This window comes from Micromys minutus (assembly GCF_963924665.1).
Source record: "Micromys minutus genome assembly, chromosome: 27".
NCBI lineage: Eukaryota > Metazoa > Chordata > Mammalia > Rodentia > Muridae > Micromys > Micromys minutus.
In genome coordinates this window covers 23,146,204-23,172,782 of record NC_137962.1, presented here as the reverse complement: position 1 = coordinate 23,172,782, position 26,579 = coordinate 23,146,204, and the positions used below count along the sequence as shown (strand labels likewise).

General features: G+C 47.6%; 1 protein-coding gene across 2 annotated transcripts in view; it reads left to right on the top strand.

The window, feature by feature from the left end:
* The window catches only part of PCED1B (PC-esterase domain containing 1B), a 121,823-nt gene extending 95,452 nt beyond the window's left edge, over positions 1-26,371 (top strand). For both annotated transcript variants that reach the window (XM_080939002.1, XM_080939001.1), the window contains exons 3-4: positions 4,528-4,663; positions 24,835-26,371. In XM_080939002.1, the coding sequence (XP_080795128.1) occupies positions 24,888-26,189 (1,302 nt within the window). In that variant the 5' untranslated portion in view covers positions 4,528-4,663; positions 24,835-24,887 and the 3' untranslated portion in view covers positions 26,190-26,371. The remainder of the gene's footprint in view (positions 1-4,527; positions 4,664-24,834) is intronic.
* The last annotated feature ends 208 nt before the right edge of the window (positions 26,372-26,579 follow it).

The window sequence follows — 26,579 nt, the reverse complement described above, 5'->3', positions numbered from 1 at the left end:
CATGTGGATGCTGGGAATCAAACTCCTGTTCTCTTAACCACTGAGCTCTTTCTCTATCCCCATAGCCAAGACTTCTTCAATTCAAAAGATTCTCTGCCCCAGCATCAGGAAGCAAAATATTTTAAGTTCGTCTTCAGAGACTAACATGAGTAAACCCACATATTTAGTTTCAAGTACCAACTTGAAACTAAACCTCTAGGCTCTGCCCAGCTGCAAAAATTAAAAGCCACAAGATCAATAACCAGATCACCATATTAGTGTTACAAGCACTCAATTATTTATAGTCGCCAAAGTCACCACACATAAAATTGATTAACAGATAGTAAAGTATACTTGGTAGGTACCTGGGAGAAATGCTTTCAGTGCGTTACAAAGTCAAATGAGCATTTACTAAGGGCTCTGCATATTGGATAGAAGTGTAAAGTTTGCCACGATTTAGGAGGTAACCCCATGTCAGTACCCATTCCTGCACTGGGGGGACCCTGAGAAATCCTGCTCAAACTCACCTGTCAAACTGATGCTGTACTGCAGAAGCACGAGGGATTCCAGTCAGTCTGTGCCACTCTGTCTGTTACCTAGGAAACCATTATTGGGTTTTGCTTTAGCAAGAAGAGCAATGGTAAGTGGAGGGCCATCTCAGAATCCTCTCTTAATGGCTTTGGTAGCTTCACAGGCCTCTTGCTTGCTTCTCTTCTATCTGCTGCTCCAGTTTGATCTGATTCTGCATAGTTCAGACCACTATTTGTACACACACACATGCATATACATATATACATACACACATACATACACACATACACAGACACAAATACACACACACATAATACATATACACACATGCATACATACATACACACATAAATACAGACATACACACAGACATGCACATACACATACCCATACAAACATGCACACACACATAGACACACATAGACAGACAGACACACAGACATACATATGCACATACACACATGTGCATACACACAGACAAATGCATACACACAGACATTTATTTTATTTATACACACATATATTTACATATATACACAGACACACACAGATATGCACATACACACACAGGCAGACACAGACACACACGGACATACAGACACATACAACACACACAGACACACACACAAACACATGCACATATACATACATACAGGTATACATGCATACATACAGAAACACAGACACACACTCACATAGACACACATGCATACACACAGATACACACACACACACACAAACACATGCACATACACACACATGCACATACACACATGCATATACACATGCACATAGATACATGCACATACACACATGCATATACACATATGCATACACATGCACATAGACACATGCACATACACACATGCATGCACACATGCACATAGACACACGCACACACACATGCACATATACACACACACAAAGCAGTATCAGCAAAGCTTCTAAGTGTTTAGTTTTTCACCTGCGCTTGCTGCTTTGTGTTTTTTAAATGCTTGTTTTGAAGCCAATGTTTAGCCAATGTTTAAAAATCAGATTATTTCTCATAAAACCTTTAACTTCAGCCTTTCCCCCGTAAGACCTGGTGGTACTGAAGCTGTATCTCATGAGGTAATCACCACAACAGATCTGATGCTACTCTACCGCTTACGGGGCACATGTTCTGTCTTGTGAGACTGTCGTGACCTCTTGTGCCAGCAAGGCCAGGGACTGCTCCCTGCTGCTCCATTCACCAGCACTGCCCTCCCATGTGCCTTCCTGGGACAAAGGAAGCGTTCTGGATGAGAAGTGGGAGAGGAAGACAGGCCACCTGTGAGGTTAAGAAGTCAGGTGTGGTAGCAGCAGGTCATAAACTCATATACCCAGAGGAGGGTGTGTTCGAAGTGGAATCTGTCTCAAAATACGAAGCAGGAAATCAGCCCCTGATACAGCTCGGTAGTAGAATGCTTGCCTGGCCTGCGCAAACCTTGGGTTCCATCCTTGATACTAATAAGCGTCATATCAAGGCAGGCAAGGTAATACCTGCACGTAAGAGGCCAAGGAAAGATTGCAGTTCCAAGTCAACACAGTGAATACCAGGCCAGCCAGGGCTACCCGTGAAACTGTTTAAAGGGACAAGGGATCACTCTTGGAGTGAGTGTGCAGCGTGAGGCCAGCCACTGACCAATGGCCTCCTTTCCTCTCCCTACAGCGTTTCGAGCTCCACGTCTGTTCTTCTGTATCTGTGCGCTTGGCGTGTGCGTTACACTCTGGGTTCACTCCCGCTCTAGCTTGCTGCCTCCTAACCTACCTGCCGTGCATCTGGCTGTTAGGGTTCCAGGCGGCTCTTAATTAATTGCTTAATGCCCTCCTCACTCTCTACGCCAGTCCTGATTTCTGATGTCTACACATGGGCCGTCGTGTTCACGGCTAATTCAATAACAACCATTATCTGTCTGCACCGCGGTTCTTCGTGTAAAAGCACAGAACACCCTGGCTGGGCTGCTCCCTGACCAATTCCTATTCCTTAAGGCTGTGTAACCAGGAACTAATTTAACCAATTACCTTAAAAGAGGGAAAAAGAAACAAAGAAGAAAGAAAGGGATGGAGAGGGGAGAGGAGGGAGGGAGTAGAAGGGGGGAGGGCTGTGGCCATCAGCCGGTGCCTAGTCAGTGTCAGGACAGGTGTGCTTTGCTTACTTCTCTGCTGCAATATTTCTTACCTTATGGGATGAGGCAAAAGTCCCCCCCCACCCCTTTGTTTAGCCTCCTTTATCAGAATCAGTCACTTCAAAATAAGAGATTTGGCCAGGTGGTAATGGCCCACACCCTCAGTCCCAGAGGCAGAGTTGAGGCCAGCCTGGCCCATAGAGTAAATTCCAGGACATGGGGTGGGAGTGGGGGTATACAAAGAAAAACCCTGTCTTGAATCCATACCCCCACCAAAATTGAGACGAGGATGAATAGCTATCTGGGCAGAATAAGCTGGTACATGGGGCTTCAGGGGAGATAGATTTTTGAACTGAGTGAGTTGGTACAAGACTATAATCCCAAGGCTTGGAGACGGGAGGATCAGAAGTTTAAGACCAACATCAGCTATCTGGGCTCTTGTCTCTAGGGAGAGGGGAGGCAGACGATGGAGGCAGGAGGATCAGCATTCAAGGCTTGGCGACTGAGTGACTTCCACAGGGGACCATATGAGACTCTGTCTGTGGGGACAATCAGGGTTTGGTTTGTTGATGTTTTGAGACAGCAACTCATATATGCCAGGCTAGCCTCGAACTCATGGTCCTCTTACCTTGGTCTCCACACTGCTTGGAAACATGTGTGAACCAAGCATGGGCCAGTACAATAAAAACTGTAAGCTTCGGGGGGGGGGGGGTGGCAGAGATGGCTCGGTGGGTAAGAGCACTTGGCTGCCAAACCCGAAGATGTGAGTTTGGTCCTGAGAACGCACGTGATGGAAAGACAAAGCTCACTTGAGTTTATACACAGTAAAAACAAATAGTTCCTTTAAAATTTTAAGGATTTATTTTATATGTATATGACCTTCCCATGTATGGCTGTGTGCCACATGTGTGCCTGGTACCCATGGAAGTGAGACGTTATTAGACCCTATGGGACGGGAGTTATAGATGATTGGAAGCTGAAGTGTGGGTGCTGGGAATCGGTCCTCCGAGGAACAAAAATGTTCTCAACCACAAAAGGAAAGAGACTAGGCCCAGTGACACAGCCTTAACCCCAGCATTCAGGAGGCAGAGGCATGTGGATCTCTGCGTTTGAAGCCAGTTTAGTCTACATGGTTTGTCCCAGACCAACCAGGGCGACGTAGTAAGACCCTGTCTCAAAAATCAAGCAAAACGAGAAAGAAAGAAAAAACAGCGTAGCCATTTAAAGCACTGACCTTGTGCGTTGCAAAAGAAATAAACAGGATGTAGACAAAATGGTGCGCCAGTTTACCCTTCCCCTCCGTGCCTCCAAACGGTGGCATCCATAAACGACAGAAAGGAACCCTAGATGGTTTACCCGGAGTCGGCTCACCCCAGAAGTCACTTGCTTCGTAATGATCATAGATAGACCCCACAGACTCACCCTGAGAAGTTGGAGAGCCAGTATCCCTGGTTTCAGTGTCAGAGGTCTCTGCCAGGCTCTGGAACTGCTGTTGGCAGTCTGATGGCTCTGGCCTCTCAGTAGGGCCGGAGTGTGGGAGAGCCCAAATGGTCAGCGGGACCTTAATGATGCCTATGGTTCAGGCCCCTAGAAAACAAAACGGCCTTGGCCTGAAGGTAGGTGATTGGAGAACTGAGTTAGCTTAGGTCTCCGTCTCACGTGTGTAAAACAGGTTCTGATCTGTGTTGGCATGGCCAGCCTTGGCTTGACTGAGATGAACTGGGAAGCTGGCACCAGGCTCATCCTGTGGTCCAGAGAAGAGCCAAGTGGCACCTTATGAACTTCACCAAAGAAGCCCCACCGCTGCCCCCGGTGGCCCCAGAGCCGTACCACCCACTGCCACTGAAGGAAGTGCTGATTCTCTCCACAGGGCCAGGATGACTCCGCAATGAGAGCGAGGCGCTGCGGAGATCACCACCTTTTTCTCCTCTTGCCTTCCTTCCTCTTTCCTTCTCGGCGCCCAGCGATGGAGGGACTGGACACCAGGATCTTCCTTGCGCGGACATGTAAGTATGCATCCCTCCCCACGACAGACAGGCGCACACCAGGCACAGCCCTCACCTACAAAGCGGGGCTCAGACCTGTGCTATCCACCATGAAGCTCACACACACACACACACACACACACACACACACAAGCGGGGCCTCTTTCCATTCAGAGCGATAAGCACCTGCTCTCATTTTTGCTAACATTGTAGTGGGCCAGGGTTACAGTTTCTTAGCCTACTTCCTCCTAAAATATTAGTCTGTGGTCAATCAAATTCTGTAAGAGACAGTTTCTCCCCCAGACGTTACCGGCTAACACCGCTCTCTAAGTCCCCAGGGTTTAGTAGGGTTCCCCCGGGAATGTACTCATAAGACAGCCCTAAATAAATGAGGTTTCCTACCATTCTGATTCTGATGGGAGTCCTCCATTCCTTCATGGATTTCTAAACCCATTGTCCCTAGACACATGCTGGCCCGTGACATACCGGAAACCACGGCAGTCACCGAGGGCAGCCTCTGTTCCCCTCCAAATCAAAAGTCAAAACAGCCTCTTATCTTTGCTGTGGTGTTTCAAGTTTTGTAGACATCACTGTGGGCATGGAGTAGGGTTCAGTTTTCCTACTAGATGCCACTCGAGGCAAGCCTTGCAAGTGACATAAACAGAGGTCCTGTGGGAAATAGTTTCCTCCACGGACACTCCTTCCTAGTCTGTAGGTGGCACTAAAGGTAACAGTGGGTTTAAGATGTCTGGACGTCATTCACAGGAAACGGGGCTGCTGCAATAGTTGATTCTGTCGATCAGAGGCACCCGAGCTAGAATATTCAGAAAGACTATTGCAGCCTAAAAGAATAGGGAGGTCCTGTGGGCTGAGACCTGCAGGCTTCTCAGCGGGGTGGCTCCCAGGTTGCTAAGAGGCCTGATGTCTTCAGACACTACTGAGGTTCACACACGCTCAGTCTGTGAAACGCAGTCAAATGGCAAAATGTGCATCTTTGAACACAGACTGGAGAGGAGGGAAGTCAGGGACACCGTGATTCCTGCTTTGAACAGAGGTAGAGGCAGTGGCCAGAGAGTAGACTGGTCAGAGCAGCTTGTCACACGGTCTCCCTGCCCGTGCTAGGTGGCTGGGAGGAAAGAGCTAAGAGGAACTGGAGGCCTCAAACTGGAGACAGTCTGGTGGTTGTGGACGTCAGACCTGGAAAATGAGATCATTCGTTTAAGTCAGGTCCTTGTAAATTCGGAGTTTATAAGAAACGTTTCTTTGTTCTTTGCTGTTTTTTTTTTTTTTAACCATGTATTTTTAAACGCTGCTGCCAAGCACTGTGGCAGGTGAGAGGCCCTGGGGAGGATGTTTATCTAGTAGGAGAAAGGAAGACCAGTATGCATCATAGAACACAAGCTATCTCCTTCCTGAACAGAGAAGCTTCCCATCCCGGGATTTAGCTGTGAATAGCATTTGGAAATGCTGGAGGCTTTTCTATAGGAAGACAGTATTACCAGACTCTGAGGATTTTGAAAACGACTGCATTTGTGATGCTGTTGTATGGGATCAGTAAGTCAAGGCTGAGCATTTTGGCTTTGGGAAAAACGACATTGCCGCCGGTAGGCTTAATTAATAATGCCACTTAAAAGTGCTGCGCTTTTGAATATCCAGACGTTTAAAACTGTCAGTAGAGGGCTTGAATAGGAAAATGGAAGTTAAAAGTCTTGGTTTGGTTTGTTGTTTCAAGATAGGGTTTCTCCCTGTAGCCCTGGTTACCCCCAAACTCACTCCGTAGACGAGGCTGGCCTCAAACTCAGAGAACTTCCTGCCTCTACATCTTGAGTCCTGGGAATAAAGGTGTGTGCTGCCTCTGCTTAGCTAACAAAACATTTTTAGGAGAAAAGTTTAAAGTACAAATTAGGAATGTGAAAGTATTGGAATGTTCTTCACTAGCTCCTGTTGCCGGTGTCTTCCTGGGTGTTCCTTTAGGTCTAAGAGTGAAGTGGCTTCGTTTTTTGAGGTTTTGACACAAGGTCTCACTATGTGCCTCTAGATTATCTTGAACTCATTACGTAAACCAGGCTGTTCCTGACCTCCCGCCTTGCCTCTGACTCCTGGGTGCTGGGGTCAAAGCGTGTGCCATGGCCCCTGGCTAGGACAAAGCTAGTGTGGGTGGACTGCGGAAGAAAGGCTGAGGTAATCGAGGAATAGTCAAGTCATTTGGGAACAGCAGAAAGCTATTGAGAGCAAGGCGTGTTTGAGCTCCTAGGGTGAGCTGAGAACAATGTGAGGCCCCACAGGAAGGGCCTCAGGGAGAGGGAATGCAATGTGTAGGTTCAGATCGGCATAATAAGAAAGAACCATATGACATCAAATACAAATGAACCTCTCAACTGGAATCAGAACACACTAAGCAAGTGGCTTGGAGTCGCCCAAGGACTACAGTGATTATAACGAGCCATAGAAAGCCTGCAGCATGGTCCAGGCTCACTGCTGGGCCTGACTGGAGTGGGGGTAGGGAACCCTGTTCAGTCTCCCCAGCCTACATCATCCTTGCCCACCTGCAGTCTCTTCCTACTGGATATTCTCAGGATAGCCCAGAGCTGGTCCCATGTCTTAGTGAGGGTTTTACTGCTGTGAACAGACACCATGACCAAGGCAACTCTTATAAGGACAACAGTTAATTGGGGCTGGCTTACAGGTTCAGAGGTTCAGTCTGTTATCATCAAGGCGGCATCTAGGCAACATAGTACAGGCAGAGCTGAGAGTTCTGCATCTTCACCTGAAGGCAGCTAGAAGACTGACTTCCAGGCAGCTAGGATGAGGGTCTTAAGCCCATGCTGATACACCTACTCCAACAAGGCCATACCTCCTAATAGTGCCACTCCCTGGCCAGGGATATACAAACCATGACAGCCAATAACGCAGGGCGCCTACAAGCCTTTGTGTTTTACCTGTGGCTAATCATTCAAAGCATTACCTTATGTATGAGGAGGGCATGGATGGACATCTATATTGTTTTGAAACCTCCCTCTCAGTTGTTTAGAGTTGAGACCACAGACAGAAGGGACCTAAGGCACCAAAGAGAAGGGGCCAACAGTCCAGATGGCACAAATCATACTTTACCGGAGACTTAGGGCACAGGATGAACAGCAGCAAGGCAGGAGGATCCCTACACTGTAAAGCTCAAGGACCGTATCTCCGTGATGAGCATCACAGAGGTGGGCTGTGGCCAACGGGGATGTTTTGTCCTTTCTCAAAATATCAGTTAAGAACAATCCGGGCATCAGTGGTTGGCACACCACGCTCGGCTGACTATTCTAACAACTTTGTTTGCTATAGGGCTTGGGATCTCTGCCAGGACTGTCCAGTAGGCAAACTTGTGTGGGGCTGCACCCTGGCACATACCACTATCCAAGCAAACTGGAAACTGTGCCGCTCAATCGACACGTTCGGTTTTTGACACCGGAAATGGGTCTAGAAGAGTCAGACATCCTGAGCCAGCCGCATGGCTCTTGCGATAAGGACTCGCTTGGCCTGCGATGCCCACGCAGACTTTGCACAAAAGGATTCCAGGGTAGCTTGGAGACAGACTTGAGGCGTATCAACAGACTAGGGTCTTGGGTCTCCAGTACAAAATTTATTTCTCTCGCTAAAGCAGAACTCATGAGATGTTTTAATCTGGATCTCAAAAGTTTGCTTTGTTTGTGAATAGGCAAGGTCTTACCAGATGGTCCAGACTGGGTTAGAACTCGTGACCTTTTGGTCTAAGTTTCCAAGAACTAGGGTTACAGATGTCTGCCACCACACCTGGCTTCTAAAGTCTTAGGTTTTCTAAGAAAGATTTATTTGACATGTCTGTGTGTGCATGTGTGCCCATGTGTGTACATGCATGTGTGCATGTGTGCCCATGTGTGTACATTGTTCATGCATGCATGCGTATAGGTGCCCAAGTAGCCAGAGACATTGGAATCCCTCGAAGCTGGAGTCGTGAACTACCTGAAGAGAGTTCTGGGAACCAATGCTAAGAGTAGTGCACAGTCTTAAGCACTGCAGCATCATTTCTTCAATCATTTCTTCAGTCCTGTAGAGGTGAATTGTTAATCCACTCTGTGGTCCTGGTGAGTCGTGCTTTTAACTACTAGGCAGAGCTCTCTAGATTCACAAATGAAAACACAACACAACACAGAGAGAGAGAGAGAGCATTATTTTTAATATGCCTTACTAGCTCAATGGCTAGGTACTCCCTGAAGCTCCTCATGGCTAGCACACACTCCCCTCCGGGTTTCTTAGTTAACACCTTTTAAAATCGATATTTCCTCTCTGCTGCCTCAGACTTAATCGGGGGAGTGGCCCCAGGCAGTGACCCCTAGGGTGACTTTCTGGATTCTTAAGAGTTGGAGGGCTCTTCATTCTGATCTCTCTGCTTCCTCATCATGGCGTGGTCCTCCTGTGCCCCTCTCATGGTGGAATACCTTCTTCCTGTCCCCTGAGTTTTTTCACAGAAGTCCTAAAAGTCCTGCCTCATTCACTCTGCCCAGCCATTGGCCGCTGGCTCTTTATTGGTTAACCAGTTGGGGGCTGGGAACCTCATCATCGTCTGGACATGCAGATTCCTGTGTGCTTTTGGGAGCCAAATTAAGACAAAACATTAGAACCACCCGCCAATACAGACTCCTCAAAAAAGTTTTTGTTACTGTTTTGTTTTTCTAAGACAGGGTCTCACTAAGTAGTCCGGGGCCAGTTTCAAACTCATGGAGATCCCCCTCCTTCAGAACCCCTGGGTTCTGGAACTGCCGACCTAGTCTACTAACATGTTAGGTTTAAATGTGAAAGGAAGGTGGGATTTGTTATGTATTACTGGGGATTTGAACCCAGGGCCCCAGACACGTTCTACAGCTGAAGAGACAGATTATTCATTATTATTCTCCCTCTCTCTGTTTGTGTGTGTGTGTGTGTGTGTGTGTGTGTGTCAAAATCTAAACATGCAGGTTTGGCTAGCCTGAAACTCTTATGTAGACCAGGCTGGCCTCAAACTTTCAGCAACCCTTGTACCTAAGCTTCCTAGTGCTGAGTTAACTGGGTTGGTAGTGCACAGCTGACTTACTCATGTGCTTGAAGGCACAACTCACAAGTTCTTAAAGAGAAATAACCAAAACCAGGCGGGTCATTATATCCATACAAGGAAAGAAAGGAAAAAAAAAGCATGTTTTTCAATTTGCTAAATCCACCCACCACTTAAAGGTAGCCCAACATAAGTCTGAATGCAAACATCCATCGGCTGAATAAATGCATCTGTATGTAAATATTGAATGGGCTGATGTCTGTCTGTCTGTCTGTCCCACTCAGAGTGCTCAATTCCTAGAAAGGAAGAAAAAAAATGACCGTCCCTTCAAACAGAGAAGGTGGGTGAAACAGATAAGCTTTAATTTCTCTGTGGCTGGAACTTAATAAGGCGTTGTTGATGTTGAAGGAACATTACTGGGCAGAGTACAGCATTTGCCAAGCTTCCATGAGACTGTAAATCCAATATCCAACACCACCAAAAAGGGGGGGGGGGAGTAGAGCGCATTATTTTTGCCCTTACGTTAAAAATATTTTTCCACTGTCGAGTTAAAGTATTGGTTTTATGTGCTTGGATTCAAGTAAGCCAGAACTTTAAGTAAATTTTGAATTTTTAATATCAGTCTACTTGAATGAAAAACGAAAGGCAAAGCCTACAGCTGGAAAGACGGCCACAGCTGGAAAGGCAGCTCAGCAGTTAAGAGCACACACTGCTCCGGCAGAAAACGTGAGTGTGGTTCCCAGCACCTGTATCAATTTCACCTGGAACTCAAGCACTGGGGCCTCTGGTAACCTTCCCTGGCCTCTCCTGTGCAAAAACACATACCTCCACACGTGCACACAGTAAAGTAATAATGATAATAATATTACTTTTTTAAAAAGTTGTATTTATTTTATGTATATAAGTACACTGTAGCTGTCTTCAGACACACCAGAAGAGGGCATCAGATCTCATTGCAGATGGTCGTGAGCCACCATGTGGTTGCTGGGAACTGAACCCAGGACCTTTGGAAGAACAGCCAGTGCTCTTAACTCTGAGCCATCTCTCCAGCTCATAATAATCTTCTAAATTCGAAGCAGAGGCAGGCAGAGGCCAGCCTAGTCTGCATAGGGAGAATGGCAAGCTAGAGGTGCATAGTGACATCTTGTCTCAGAACAAACACATGGCTGAGAATAGTGGTGCACTTCAATCCCAGCACTCAGGAGGATCTCCATGAGTTCTCGGCCAGCCTGATCTATATAGGGGGTTCCGGGTCAGTCAGGGCTACATATTGAGACCCGGTCTCAAACAGAAGATTGAGCTCCAATCTTGATTAAACATGCACCTTGCCTGTTCTGTGTCCACCTTGCTGAGACAGATCAGAGAAAAACCAAAGAACTCAAGCCGGCAGCTTTGGTGAGCTCTCTGCGTGTTGCTTGGGAGGTACAGCCAGTCTCTTCCTCAAGGTGGGGGAGGGTTTCACTTTCTATTTCTTGCAGCTACATACACATACACATACTCTCTCTCTGTGTGTGTGTGTGTGTGTGTCTGTGACTCTCTTTCTCTCTCTCTGCTCTCTGATGTCCTGTCCCTTTGCCAGGGCAAGGACTTGGCTCTGCCTGCCAACTTTCCCCTTCTTCTTTGTATCGTCTTTCTCCTGGTGACTGGGCAGTTCTCTAAAGCATACAAGCCTGTGGCTGTAACTGACAGAAAGAGAGAGGGGGAAGGGGAAGGGAGAGAAGAAGGGGGAGGAGGGAAGAGAGAGAAGGGAAGAGAGAGAAGGGAGGGGAAAAAGAAAAATAGAGAAAAAATGTAAATACTCTTTAAAAAAAGATTTATTTTTTACGCATATGAGTACACTGTAGCTGTCTTCAGACACACCAGAAGAGGGCATCAGATCTCATTACTGATGGTTGTGAGCCACCATGTGGTTACTGGGAATTGAACTCGGGACCTCTGGAAGAGCAGTCAGTGCTCTAACCACTGAGCTATCTCTCCAGCCCTCCCTAAATACTCTGATGGACATATTGTGCCACGTTAATTTTCTCACTCAGTTGCTCCCCCATAGTGGAGATTATTGCCACCATTTTACAAATGAAAAAGTAGATTCCGAGAACTTCGCTGACCACCAAGGTATGGAAGCAAATTGGAGTCCATTCCGTTGACCCCAAAGCCAGAGATCTCAGGTTCACTTAACCCACACGGTACCTTTGCTCTCCGTCCACACCACCAGAGGACATGAAGTCACCAAGTAACTTTTGAGCCTAAGTTTCAGAGCTCTCCACACTGGAAGACGAAGACCCTAGACCAGGGTCAGTCACATGTTCAAGTCACATGCTCTAAGTCCAGGCTGAGTCACCACAGGATAGCTTTGTCTGCCTATTGCTCCAGGCCACTAGTCTGACAGGCTTTACCACTGAACAGTATTGTCAGCCAGGACCTTTGAGCCTTAGGGACCTCAGTTTAGACAAACCCAGACTTTTTTCACTTTGCTTGTAGAAAAGAACAAGACAGGATGGTATGAAGTAGAGTTAAGCTTATTAAAAGACAAAAAAAAAATATTTAAAGATTTACTTTTATTTATTTTATGTCTATAAGTAGTTGTCTTCAGACACATCAGAAGAATCAGACCCCATTACGGATGGTTGTGAGCCACCATGTGGTTGCTGGGAATTGAACTCAGGACCTCTGGAAGAGCAGCCAGTGCTCTAACCGCTGAGCCGTCTCTCCAGCCTGACAATATATTTTTTTAATGGAGATTTTTAGCACAGACACTTTACCCACTCAGCCACACCTCTGTGGACCTTTAGTGTCCACAGTGACTATGTACAAGATCTGCGGGTTTGGGGGTTTGCGTAGCTCAAAGGGTAGAACACACGGCTAGGCTTAAGAGAATTTCCTTTCAGAAGCACAACTGCAGAGTATCCACAGGAGTGTTACTGACCACCTTTAGGATCGAGAGCAAAGGCCTTGTATACGTAGCCTTTGCTATATAAAACAGGTTGTTTTAGCAGTGTGTAAGCATAGTTTATTCATCGGCTTTGACATACCTGTCTCAGGAAAGCACGTGACACCTCTGTAGGCAACTTTGGCTTTATTGGTGATTCCCAGAGCCTCCTAACTCTGTCAGCAGGATGATTACTTGCTTTCTATCCTGACTTGAGAATACAGAATCTCTTCAGCTATGGAATATCTGTATAGCATGTTTCTGACAAAGTAGGTAGAGTTGTTTCTAGAGAAGAGACTTGGAAACACATTCTTCTCCTCCCTCCCTTCTCTCCCCTGCCCCTTTCTGGCAGGGTCTTATGTAATTCAGGCTCACTTCAGACTCACACATACCGTCTAGGCTGACCTTGAGTTTCTACTCCTCCCGCCTCTACCTCGGTATTGCTGTGATTGCAGGAATGTGGTACCACGCCCAGTCAGTTTTATGTGGAGAATAGAACCCGTGGCGTTCTGCTCCGCATGCGGGCAAGCCCTCTACCAAGTGCGCCACACCCCGCAACTTTTGTATTCTTTCTAAAACTAAAGAACATAATCTTTGATTGCTTGTTTATTTAGGGTTTTTCAAGACAGAGTTTCTCATTGTAACCCTGGCTGTCCAGGAACTCTTGTTTGTAGACAAGGCTGGCCTTGGAAATTCAGAGATCAGGTGCCTCTGGCTCCCAAGTGCTGGGATTAAAGACATGCGCCACCACACCTGGCACAGGCAAAATAATTTAAGAATGACAGGTATGCATCCCACCTGGCAGCAAAGATGGCCGCCGTGCACCTGGAAGGACTGGCTCTAAAACGTCTGTCCCGCCCCGTCACGGCAACAAGTCATTACGTTCTGGCAGAGCCTCAGTTTCACCATTTGTAAATTGAAGGTGACGAGAGTGTGCCTCAATGTCTGTCCTGAAAAGAGAGCATTGCTCCTCTGTTCTCTGGTGAATACAGAAAACATGGTGCCCTCCCCCATCTAGCGCTCAGAGCACACAGACCTGCTGGAACGCCGGCCTCGGGAACATCTGCACATGCGCAGAACCCTTGGCACCAGGTCAGGGCAGAGTCCTGTTTCAAATTCATTGAAACAGGAAACAGTTAAGTCAAGATGAAAAGAAGACCAAAGGTGCGGGATCAAACTTTAAGGCACACGTGGGTTAGTTGAGGAGATAAAATGTTTTTAAGAAAGGACAGTGAACTGATTTTGTAGCCTAGACTACCGTATAACGCTGTAGCGGAAAAAAGCAAGACTTGAAGCAAAGCCTCCGGGGGAGGTCTTCGGATTTTTGCTGTTTCTACTGAAGCTGGGTCTCTGTTTATAGCTCAGGCTGGCCTGTGTAGTGAGAATTTGGGTTTGGTTGGTTTTGGTTTTGATTAACACAGAAATATTATAAGAATGTGTTTTGGTTTAGGTATGGGATCCGGGGCTGCTGACGATGACTTATTTTATGCACTGGCAGGGAGGGGGCGGTTTTGTCAGCTGAAGATAGTTTTTTTTTTTTTTTTTTTGCTAGTGTGTGACATTTGGAATTCTAGGGATTTTTTAAGGGTCCAGATAGAAGGGCTGGTTGGCTGGCGGCTGGATACTGTTGGTTCGTTATGTAGCTTATGCAAAGAGAGGAGAAGAAGAAATCAGACATCGAAGATCAAACTTGCCCCCACGGAACTCGATGCCCCTAACCAGCAGAAAGTAGTCTAAGGATTTTGTAGGCTCCTTTTCCCTCCACCCCTTTTTCTCTCCTGCCTAGTGTTCTGGGGCTGGGAGTTGGAGGCTGGGACTGGAGTTCAGAGGGAGAGAGGGCAGGGCCTGAGTTTTACACACACACACACACACACACACACACACACACACACACACACACGAAACAGTAGTCTTCATTCTAACACTTAAGCTGAAGTGTTCAGAACACCTATGAAAGAGTTACTATTTTCTTTTTAAAGCTTTTTTTTTTAAAGACTCTCTTCTCCCAGGTTTTGATTTTTTTTTTTTTTTTTTTTCTGATTCATTTCCTCCTCCTTTCATCTTGTTATTTGTAGGAGAGTCCCTCCCCCAAATGAGATCATCCCACCCCGAACCCAAGGCCGGTGCTTATCTGTGGAATCAGAGGTCCTTTTCTTTCTGAGCAGTTGACAGTTTCCGGTGGGAGTACGGGAGAGGGAGTAGAAGGGACCTGGCAGGCTCTGACCTTTACCGCATTTACCTGGTTCCTCCTCACAGCTCGGCCCTTTTCTGAGCTGCCTTGGGCCTATATTGTGACTCCAGCAGCGGGGCTTCCCTCCCACCTACTGCTACCCGAGGGGGATGTTGGGAGGCTGGGTAATAACAGAGCCTCCCCTCCCCTCCCCCCACGCAGGAGCAGGCCTACTACGTAAGAAATAAGGGGAGAAATCCCTCTTATCTCCCCAAATCTCTTCCCCCAACTTCTCCCCATGCCTAACTCTTTCTGCTTCGCAATCGCCATACCGGGATAGGAAAAATGGAGGAACCAAACTCTTAAAGAACAGGAAGGGTCACATTCAAATGACTGAGAAAGGCAACATTGAAAATGAATTCAGAGCCAAAGCACCATGTCAGGTTCCACCCACATTAACGACGCTGTCTTAAAGGTCGGTCAGTCATTCTTCCTAAAGCAAGAGAGCAAATGCTGTATATCCTGTCATTTGCCTCAGAGGCCACCGGAAATGGCATCACCTCCCCAGACACTGGCTTTGAAAGTTACAGCACCCAGCCCTGAACTTATTTACCCCAAAGACAGAGTCTGGGTCATTCTGATCTACAGCCAGGAAAGGACTCTATCTAGGGAAGGATCTAGAATCTACAGAGACACCTTTAAAAAAAAAAAATCACCGTGGTTTCCAGAAGTAAGTACCTCCCGGCTTTCTGTTTTCTTTCTTTTGCTAATGGGTCTCCAGTAGCCCAGGCTCTCCTCCTCCTCCTCCCTCTCCCTACTTAACTGAGATATTAAGACCTTGAGAGATTCCAGAGCCCTGCTTCCCGCTTTTTTTTTAAAATATACATTTAAATTTTCTGATCATCTTTTCTCAGCTTCCCGACTGTAAGGAGTCACTGGGCAGGTGGGGGGCGGGGATGGGGGACTCCAGCCACCAGACTTGGTAGCACGAAAGGACAAGCTGTTATGTGGTCTACACTGGTAAACACTTAAACTTCTCTAAAAAAAAAAAAGGTACAGGAAAAGAGTCAGTTCGGTGCTGAAGGGAAAAGGAGGTGCGGCATTTATCTATTCATTGCCTATTGCAATCTCGCCTGTTGTGGTTGACCACAGAGGCTTGGCACCCCATCCCTGCTTTTCATAAGCCAGCGGCTGGGAAGCCCATATCTTCAACCCTGACTTTTGAATGTGTAAATGAAGAAAACCGAAAAGCACCTATTTCTTAGGCTTAAGAGGAACGCTTAGAGAAGCAAGTAAAACCCGTAGAGATCGCTGGAGGAGCCCAGAGCCATGTTACCTGATTGGTGTTGCTAAACCAACAAGCAGAATGCTCCATTTCACCTCGAGTAATAATGATAATTAGTGATAAAGCTAACTAACACCCTGGGTGGTGGAAATGAAACCAGATAAACCCCTGTACCTGCTTTGTTTCCTCGTGGAAAATACTTTTCCCGGCAGAGAATAACCAGGAGGGAAACAACATTTTCTAGATAATTTTATATTAATTTGAGCAAATATTTATAGCTGGGGTTTTGAAACTATATATATGTGTGTGTGTGTGTGTATGTGTGTGTATATATATATATACACATATTCCCAAAGAAAGGAAACCTAAGCTCCAAGCTGGTCTAATTCATCAGACTTGCTATCCATAGCATTTCTGGCTTTTGCTGGCTGAGCAATCTTGGGCGGTTTGACATAACCTCTGCTTGCCTCTGTTGCTTTCTCTGTAAATAGAAACAAGTTTTTACCTGACTGGTCTGTGAGGATCCAGCAGGCCGGCCAGAGTGTCTCCCTGAATGTCCTCTGTAAGGAGGCATGGAGTGATGGATGGCGAGAGAGAGGGCACACCCAGGACACCAGGATCAGACTCTTGAGACCTGTTGGGATGTGGAGGCAGGAGGAAACTGTGTTTGAGGACAAGGCTAGTGCCCTGTTGTGGCTGAGTAAGGAGGAAGGGGACACCAGTCTGAAGGACAACGGAAGAGTCCTGTGCTTGACCCCAGACGGATGACCGAGGGGTGCACGCGCGCACGCACACACACACACACACACACACACACACACACACACACAAAACACACCAAAAATTAGTCATGGAAACTATGCTAAACCAGAAGTAAAACTGAACACTGATCAGCCTCTGAAAAATGTCACAGAATCCTAAAGCATGTTTTCAATATGCATGTGTGTCTGACACATTACATATATGACAGAATGTATACCCATTTATCATCTCGTATGTATGATTAGTATATTATAGTATATTAACGTGCAATCTGTTACAAATATATAGTGTAGATGCGCGTGTCAGGACTAGTAATAGTCAGACCTTGGGTTGGATCCGTAGCTCTCCCAGAAAGGTAGGAATAGTTGAGTTGAGCTGTCATTTAGAGGGTTTGGATGTTTCAAGACTAGTGTTAAAAGCCACTTATGGAAAATAAAAAATGAGCCCAGCCAGATTTTTGGATGGAGTTTATTTCCACCCAGACGTACACTTCCATCCGGAAGTGAAGTTCGAAACACCAAGAGCAGGCTGTCTTCTTTCCAAGCCACAGCCACTGTTTACCTTGAGGAAGACGGTCCAAAGGTCAAGAGGGAATTGTCTTAGGAACTGTCAGTTTGGTGAGAGGATAAGGAACCCCAAAGTATCTGGAAAGGTATTGTTATCCCTCCCTTCCCCCACGAAGGAACTTTGCACACCTGAATGCCTGGAGCCGGAGCAGTCCGGGGTAGAGAAAGGGCTGGTTTAAACTGTGGCAGTATCTTGCTGGCCCTCCAAGGTTAAGAAATCGCTAGTAATTCTACTCACGAGACTGGGCCGGAAGGCCTAAAGCAGGCAGGGTGCAGATCAGTCCGGGAACTCCAGCTGGATCCCACCTCAGGGTCGAATCCGGGCGGGTCCCTCCCAGCCTGGTGGCTTTATTGCCTAAATCTGAGCTATCTGCATACCAATAGTATTGATAAGGTGATGGGTGGTCCTTTGTCCTCCTCCTCCTCCTCCTCCTCCCAGGTCTAGGGAAGAAGCCATTTACAATCTGGCTGGGGACCCGGGCCAAAGCCAGGACTTTCTGGGTAAAATAGGGGCTGCTCCAAGGCTTGGGGGCGATTGAGACCAAGGTGGAAGAGGGCTGGAGAACGGAGGGGAGGGCCTTGAGAAAGACCAACTTTGAGGGAGTCCTAGGAGAGAAGAGAGGTACGGCAAAGGCTCCAGGGAGGCCAGGACCCAGCGGGGCCGGTGACACGGACTCAGGAGGGCGTTGCAGAAGTCCGCTCAACAGCAGCTGGGAAGGACGAGAATCGGCCTTTGAAAGGAAGCCAAGAAGCCAGTGGTGATTTACTGACAAACGTCTTCGGGTTTGATGCGATTGGGAGCCAACTTAGAGTCAAAGGAGGAGTGAGTGGGAGGGAGAGGACCGGACACGGGCTGAGCAAACAGCGCTTTAAAAAACGTGGCTTTGAAGGCCAGGCGCTAGGACAGGCCTGGAGGTGGAGCCAGCGAAGTTACCTTTCTTTTTTTCCGGAGCAGCGAGAAATTAGAAGGGTGGGGGCTAACCTTAGGACTAGTGACTCGAGTGCAGAGCGCAGGGTCAGCCCTCGGGGAGGTAGCTTGAGATGTAGGAAGCTCCCGGCGCGACTTGGCTGCTGACCTGACCCAGGAGGTACGTGTCTGCCTTTGCGCTCGGTGGGAAGGGGGGACCGCGGGGTGGGGGTGGGGTGGGGTGGGGGCTTCGGGTCCTCGGGTTTTCTCTAGATCCCGAGTGGGGCCACCTTGCTGTGCTGAGTGGGCCCGGTGTCCCGCAATCGTGACTAGGCCCTTGAGACACCGGGTCTCCCCATCCCCTCTGTTACCGGAGGGGAAACCGAGGCTCCGAATGATGTTTCTTGGAGCATTTTCCTTCCCCTGTTAGATTATAGGGGAAGTTGAAGTAAGGACTCGAGGTGGAAAGGTTAAAATTCGCATAGCTGTATGCGATTGGAAGGAAATCCTCACGAATTGTTTAAAAGATCCGATCGGGAGCCGCACGGCGGTGCGCACACCTGGAATCTCAGTCCTCGGGAGGCAGAGGCAGGAACTCTCTCCGAGTTCCAGGCCAGCCTGGTCTACAGAGCCAATTAGGCCAGCCAGGGCTACTCAGAGAAGACGCCCTGTCTCGAAAAACAAAGCGAGAGAGACACTCCAAATTGTCCAAAGATTATCTGTCTCTAAAAAGTGACAATAGCAAGTATTAGGGGCTTCCATTTCATTCTCAAATTTATTCCTTATATTTCTTTATATAGCCCATGTGAAAGGTTTTTGTTTTGTTGTTGTTGTTGATAATGATGATTTCACCGAGTTACCCTGTCTATCCTGGAACTCACTCTGTAGTCTGGGCTGGCCTCGAACTGCTTTAAGGGATTTTTAAGCTTGTAATTTTTAAGCATGTAATTGATACTTTTCCAAAAGAATCGCAGCGTTAGGCGTTAGTGGGGAGGGATCACAAACCCACGAGTTCATGTCCGTCTCCTGCCTAAGCAGGACCTTCGATCTCCTGGAACCCACTTTGAAGGGTGAGCATCTTTGTGGTTCAAATTTCCATTTATGTCACAAGTCACAACCAAGTTAAATGTGCAGTGACAGCTACTGAGGCCCTGACACACGCTGGAAACTTTTTTTTTTTTTTACACTGAACTAATTAGGCCGAAGGCCTGAGGCCTGTTAAGGAGGTGGCGCCACCTGGCCTGGGAGAAGACTTGTCCTTCCCAGAGACTCCCCAGCAGAGGCTTCTATGAGGCCACACGTAACCACAGTTCTTTTTTGTATTTGGTGTTACCCTAAAACCACCTTTAAAATGTTAACTTCTACCACTTTTGGTGGATGTTAACTTACCTCAAATCAAAGTCTATGGTGAGTTCCTAGTTCAGAGTTCATTGAGTCCCCCCAGAATATCAGTTTATCAGTAAGCCAGTGGTTCGAAGGCAGGCTTTGGGGGCCGACCTCAGATCCATAATTGTCTTAGTAGGACCGGTCCAAACTACCCTAGGCCCATTGCAGGTCATGTAATTTTTGACAAATTTAGTTGACTTAGGGAGCTAAACTAATACCAGAACATAGGAAGGTCAGGTAGGTGAGTCCCTTAGAAATAAGTATTTTCTTGTCTGTACACATGCGGTACCTTAAAATTGAAGGAGATCTTGGAAAGATTAAAAAAAATACTGATTTTTTTTTTTTTGAGATGGGCATGTTTAAATCTCAGCATTTAGGATGCAGAGGCAGGCAGGTCTCCCATGTTCAGGGCCAACCTGATTTAAAGATCATGGAGTTCCAGTTGGACCCAGTCTTAAGAAACTGGATGGATGGGTGGGTGGGCAGATAGACAGACAGACAATAAATTTGATTCTCCCAAAATGACTTTAAACAGAAAGAAGCTGTTTATAGTCCTAGTATAGTGTTACAATGGGTATTTGGTCAGATGCATGAAATCATTTAACTGGTTGCACTTTTTTTTTTTTCCCTGCAAGAAGTCCAGGCAGGCAGCATCCTATTGTTAGATCTGTCTGTATGATTTAAGGCCTCTGTCCCATCTCTAGGGCAACTGGCCTAGTTTGTTGTCAGTCTTCCAAAACTAACCTAATTACTACAAACCATTGATTAATGAAAAATAAGTGCTCCGGGTTTGGCATGGGACAGCTATAAAGTAATAGTCAGAGATTTATAATTTATGCCTTATGAAGCTACTGAAAAATTAATTATCCCCAAATTGAGAAATACAAGCAAATTCCTTGAAAGCCATTTTTTTTAACACAGTGACCATTATTAATGCATATCCCTCCTGCAGCATACCAGCCCCAGATCGTGCAGCAAAACCCAAAGTAATTAGGATTTGGGGAATCGGGCCACATTTTAAGAGTAGAATCGTAGACGGCCATGACAGTCCTGTGCCCCTCGGTCTCTAGCCCTGCCCCCTCCTCGGACAGCCTTGGGCACTTGTGCACACGTCCCGGCTGGCTCCGCGCTTATCTGTCCTTGGCAGCCTTTTTTTTTCCTCTCCCCTGGAGGGAAGAGGCCAACTCCTTTTAGTTTTGCTTTTGCAGTAATCCATCCTTGGCCCCTTGTGCTGGACTTGTAGGTATTTGGCCGCCACATCAGCTGAGACAACAGCTGACCCAGTGTGTTCCCTTCTCATTCAGATAGCTTCCAAAAGTTAATAATGGAGCTTAGCAGATTTCTCCAACCTGGCTGTATGCAAATCCTTCCTGTTTCAGTTCTTGTAAGGACCCGGAACCGGAAGTTAAGCGTCTGAGATGATTCACCCTTTCTCACTGTTCCTTCGGTCCACTAAAAGCAGCATTTAGGTTTTGTCCTGTGTTGAGTGTCATCTTTGCATAGCATGTTCTTTCTCACGACTGGGGGGGGGGAGGGCGGGTGCGTGCAGAGGGTGTCTGACTTTGTCCGTCTGGTTGTTACCTCCTCCTCTCCGAGTTTTGGTTGCAGTTGCTCTCTGGAATGCTGCTTTTTCTCCTCCCCTTTCTCCCCGATGCTATCTGCACCTTCTTCCCCCCTGGAGGACAATGGAGAATTCTGGTGGACAGTTCTGCTTGACTTGGCCCTGTGCCTTGGGAGCAGCGTGTGGTCCAAGGTTCCCTAGTGAAGATACCAAGAACCACACTTTCCCCACAGGGAAGTCGCAACTTCCAGCGCTTTGTCTTCCTGGGTTACGACGATACCCGGTTTAATATCTGTGTCTTAAGCTTGACACTGAATGACTGTAGTATATTCATTCATACCTACCCCCCCCCCCCCGTACACACACCTATCTACCCTGGCTAGTTAATTGCCCAGGAATAGAACAAGTAAATCTTAATTCCATCCTCCCTATTATCTTTTCTCCAGAATAGGAACAGAGGGAATGTTTTCAGTGGGTCACCCAAGAGCCACTCTGTACATAACAGCATTCTATTCAAAACCCTTGCCCGGTGTCTCCTTCGGTCCTGTAGACCCCCGACAGCAGATGAGCAGTTTCCTCTCTCATGGTTAAGCTGCTGTTCTGTGCTTGCTCAGGGAGAATCAGTGATCACTAACCCATGCTGAAGAGCTTGATACACATTGTACATCCTGGCTGGAGAGTTCGCTCAGGTTGCAATCCCAGCACCCACCCACCTCAGACCGCTCACAGCTGCCTGGAACTCCAGCCCCAGGGGATCTGGCCCTCTGGTCTCTGTGAGGACCGGCAGACTGAGGGGAATGAGCAATATCTGAGCACTCAACACTCCACCCCCACGGCAAATTGATGTGAGTGCTGTGGTTCTATTCACAGAGAGGCTGAGTAACTTAGCTGAAGCAAACAGAGTAGTGTCCCACCCTGTACGGTATCTTGGTTCCAAAGAAGTGTCCTCTAGTATTTTTGTGTGGATTTCTCCAAGGCTGGCCTTGAACCCCTGTATGATATAACAGGCTGGCACCACCACACTGGGTTTATATTACAGTTGCCAGTGAGGTTCTTCTCCCTACCCTCCTTTTACTTGAGACAAGAACTTACTATGTAGACCAGGCTGGCCTAGAGCTTGGGGTTATTCCCCTGCCTCCAAGAGGCTTAGCATTGCATAGCCCTATACTACCAAGCCCAGTTAATCAGTGTGTGTGAGCTCAGAGGACAAATAATGTTTAACTCAGTTTTTTTTTTCTTTTCCCTTTTCTTCCTTTTTTTCCTCTTTCTCTTCTTTTTGTTTGCTTTGTTTGCTTGCTCACTTGTGTCTTTTTTAGACAGGGTCTCTTGTGTTCGCTAGGCTGGCCTCAGACTCTATCACCTCAGATGACCCTGAGCTACCTTCCTACCTCTGTCCCTCCAGTGCACCGGGGTTGCAGCTTTGTGCCACCACACCTGGTTATGTGGAAACGGGTCCAGCTCCTGGCTCCCTGTGTGCTAGGTGAGCGCTCTGTGAACTGAGCCGCTTCTGCAGCCCTGTGTGTGTGTGTGTGTGTGTGTGTGTGTGATGTCATGGAATGCTGCCTCCTTTGCTGCATCGTGAGGATGAGCTGTTGTTGAACTTCTCGGTTTTGCAGAGACAGGGTCTCATTGCGTAACCTTAGTTGTCCCCGGAGCTCACTGAGTAGACCAAGCTGGCCTCTAACTCACAGACCCCTGCCTGTCCCTTCCAAGTGTTGGGAACAAAGGCGTACTACTGCCCCCCAAAACATTTTTCTGACCACAATATTTAAGTGAAAATGGGTAAAGACAAGATAGTGTTTTTACCTGTTCTATACAAACTCACTGTTCTCCCTGTTTGCATAGTTTATACTTGAAACCACTTAAAAGCACAAGCTGCTTAGCCTTAACATTTTAATGTTTTAGTTGGGCCTGGTGGTCCCATTCCTTGAATGCTTGGGAGGCAGAGGCAGCTGATCTCTTTGAGTTCTTTAAGGGTCAGCCTAGTCTACATAGCGAATTCCAGGATAGTAGGGCCTATGTAGCAAGACCCTGTTTAAAAAAAAAAAAAAGCTTCAGATGTAGTGGTGCATACTTCTGACACCAGCACCCAGAGGCCAACAGGGGAAGATTAGGAGTTCAAGGCCAGCCTAGAATATACAGCCAAACCTTCCTCAGAAAATGACAATTTACAGTGTCATGCCAGCTACCCACGCGTGCCTGCGTATCATGCTTAGTGAATGGGATCCCACGGCTCTTGAGTGGGTGTTGGTTTGTTGGTAGGATGGTGTCTCTGCCTTTTCATAGGAGAAAATCCTAATCGGCAGGTTGAATGGAGGCAACTTGCAGTTTTTGTGAGTTTGGAGACAAAAGTCCCACATCATAGCCATGGCCGACCTGGAGCTGGCTATGGAAACCAAGGCTGTTTAACTCCCAGAGGTTCTCTTGCCTTTGCCACCCTGGGATTAGAGGCGTGCACCATCTCACTTTAATTTTGAGGGTTCTAAAGCCGAGTCTGTTGGCTTTTCATCCACAGTGTTTAGCAAAACAAAAGCCTTTCCGGTCCTTAGCTCTGTCCCTGGGGACTTGCAGATTGACCGGAGCAAAGAAAAATCAAGTTTGATATTTACATGCCCAACAAACAACAGAACACACCACACTTGGGAGAAAGGCAAGACACTGTGTCATCAGAGGTTTCCCTTTGGTTATAAACTACTTAGCTAGAGCTTTCTATATGCAATGCATACATCTCCAGAGCCTTTTATTGATATTGGTGTGTGGGTGGTTTGTGCACAATCCTGTGGCTCTTCCTGATTATTTATTTATTTTAGAGGACATATATTATTTGTCTTTCTGGTGCAAAGGTGTGTCTTCCCCTTAGGAGTTTCCACTCCTTCACACCCATGTTTGTGACAAGCTTTCCCAATGTAGCATTGGCCCATCTGGAATTCAGTAGACATGGCTAGCCTTTGAGGGTTCTGCCTGCCTCAGCCTCCCAAATGCTAGGATTAAAGGTAGCCGTCACCAGGCACAGCTGCCCGCCTCGTTTTTTGAGATAGGTTCCCTTACTGAACCCGAAGCCTGCCATTTTGGCCAGGCAAGCTGACAGGTAAGCTGGGATCTGCTTGTCTGTACTGGGAATTTGAGCAGAGAACCTCTCGCATACACAGGTCTTGATTTTTTTGCCCGCTGAACCAAGTGCTTGGATCTTTAACATACTAAAAATGGTTTGAGCTTCAAGAAATGGTCACTATTGGAGGGGACGGGAAATATACGCCCCACAGGATCTCCACTTTAATTTGTCTTATGTTGGTGACCTCCTGGCTGGGCGGAGCCTGGGCAGTCCAGAGCTGTCCAATGAAATTGCATATCTAGTAGGGCTTCCCTCTTCTCCCGCCCCCTCTTCCCTACCTAACTCCTCCCAACCCTCAGGCTCAGCCTTCTGGAGCCTGATAAGTAGTTCCCCCCATCCCCCACCCCTTGGGTGGCGGCACACCCACGGGCAACAGCTCCAAACTCTACTTCCCCTACCTTTTTTAAAGCTTGCTGCTCTTGCCTAAGGGTGAGTCCCTCCCAGCGCTCTCTCTTCTGTTCTAGCAGTTCCCAGACCCAGCTTGTGCAAAAGAGGGAGTTGAGTCACACCGCAGGGCATCATGGTCCGCCTGTTGGCCTCCGAAGTACAGCAGCTACTCCACAACAAGTTTGTGGTCGTCCTTGGGGACTCTGTGCATAGGGCGGTGTACAAGGACCTGGTGCTCCTGCTGCAGAAGGATTGCCTGCTCACGAACAAGCAGCTCAGAACCAAGGGGGAGCTGAGCTTTGAAAAGGACCAGCTGATGATGGGAGGTGAGCTGGATACCCTGCACAACCGCACGGACTACCGCGAGGTGCGCGAGTTCTGCTCTGACCACCATCTGGTGCGTTTCTACTTCCTCACGCGGGTCTACTCTGAATACATGGAGAGCGTCCTAGAGGAGCTGCAGTCTGGCCATCACGCCCCAGATGTGATCATTATGAACTCTTGCCTCTGGGACGTCTCCAGGTATGGGCGGAATTCCTTGAGTAGCTACAGGCAGAACCTGGAGAACTTGTTTGGGCGCATGGACCAGGTGCTGCCCAAGTCGTGCCTGCTAGTGTGGAACACGGCTATGCCTTTGGGTGACAAGATTAAGGCGGCCTTCCTTCCACAGAAGTGTAAGGGCCAGTACCCCCGGATCTCGGTGGCCACCCTGAAAAAGAAAGTGACCCAAGCCAATTTATACAGCCATGCGGAAGCAACAAAGCACTATTTCGATGTGCTGGACTTAAATTTCCACTTCCGTCAAGCCAGAAAGCACCTGCAGGGAGATGGTGTACACTGGAATGAGCATGCGCACCGCAAGCTCTCCTACCTGCTGCTGGCCCACATGGCCGATGCATGGGGTGTGGAATTACCCCACCGAGAACCATGGGAGCATGGTTTTGAGGCATGGGAAAGTTCAGGCCAGGTAGAGGAAAGGCAGCCCCAAGACAGCATAGGTCCTCAGGTGTTTCCCATGTCTCCACATTGTCCTTTTCCCAGGCCACCTCCCCTGCTTCCATCCCCTGGCTTGCCCACAAGGCCCCCACCCCTACTAGGATGTCCCATCCCCCAACCCCAGCCGAGGCCCCCATTACCGCTCTATCCACAAGTTTCCTATTTTTCCTCAGACCCCGTTTTCCACTCAGATGAATTCTATATCCATTCAGATAGCCCCTCGCCTACCCACACTGGATATGCCTTTGAGGGCGACTTTAGCTTTTATCCCCAGCCACCTGTGCCCAACTTCCGCCCACCCTGTCATCAGCGCCACGCCCCAGTAGTCCATAGGGGCTTCCCAAGGCATTTTGCTCGTGGCCCCTATACGCCTTGGAGAGAGAGGCCCAGGAGATCACAAAAACACGCCCCCGCCTGCCTAGAGTCAAGGCCCCAGTAGTCTTCTGACCAAGCCTTACCTCTGGATGGGGCCACGTGACGTCTGTCTTTTTGTCTCGTTGTTGGTTTAATTCAGTGAGTAACCTTGCTAATCTAAACCTGGATAGTCTTGTCTCGGACTTCTTTTTGTTTTTTTGCTGTTAGAAACAATCGGGGAGAGCAGACTGGCCCACTCCTGCTGCCTGAGGCCATCTATTCACCCTAAGTGACCAAGCAAGCATTCTTACTACCTCCCCCTCGCTGTTCTTGTTGCCTTTTTGTAAAAATAAAATTGAAATACAGAAATTGTTTCCAAAAGTGGTTCTGCCTGTCCTGTGTGTATATGTGTGTGTTGTGTATAGGCGCAATTCCTGTTGCCTTTTTGTAAAAATAAAACCTGAGATACAGAAAT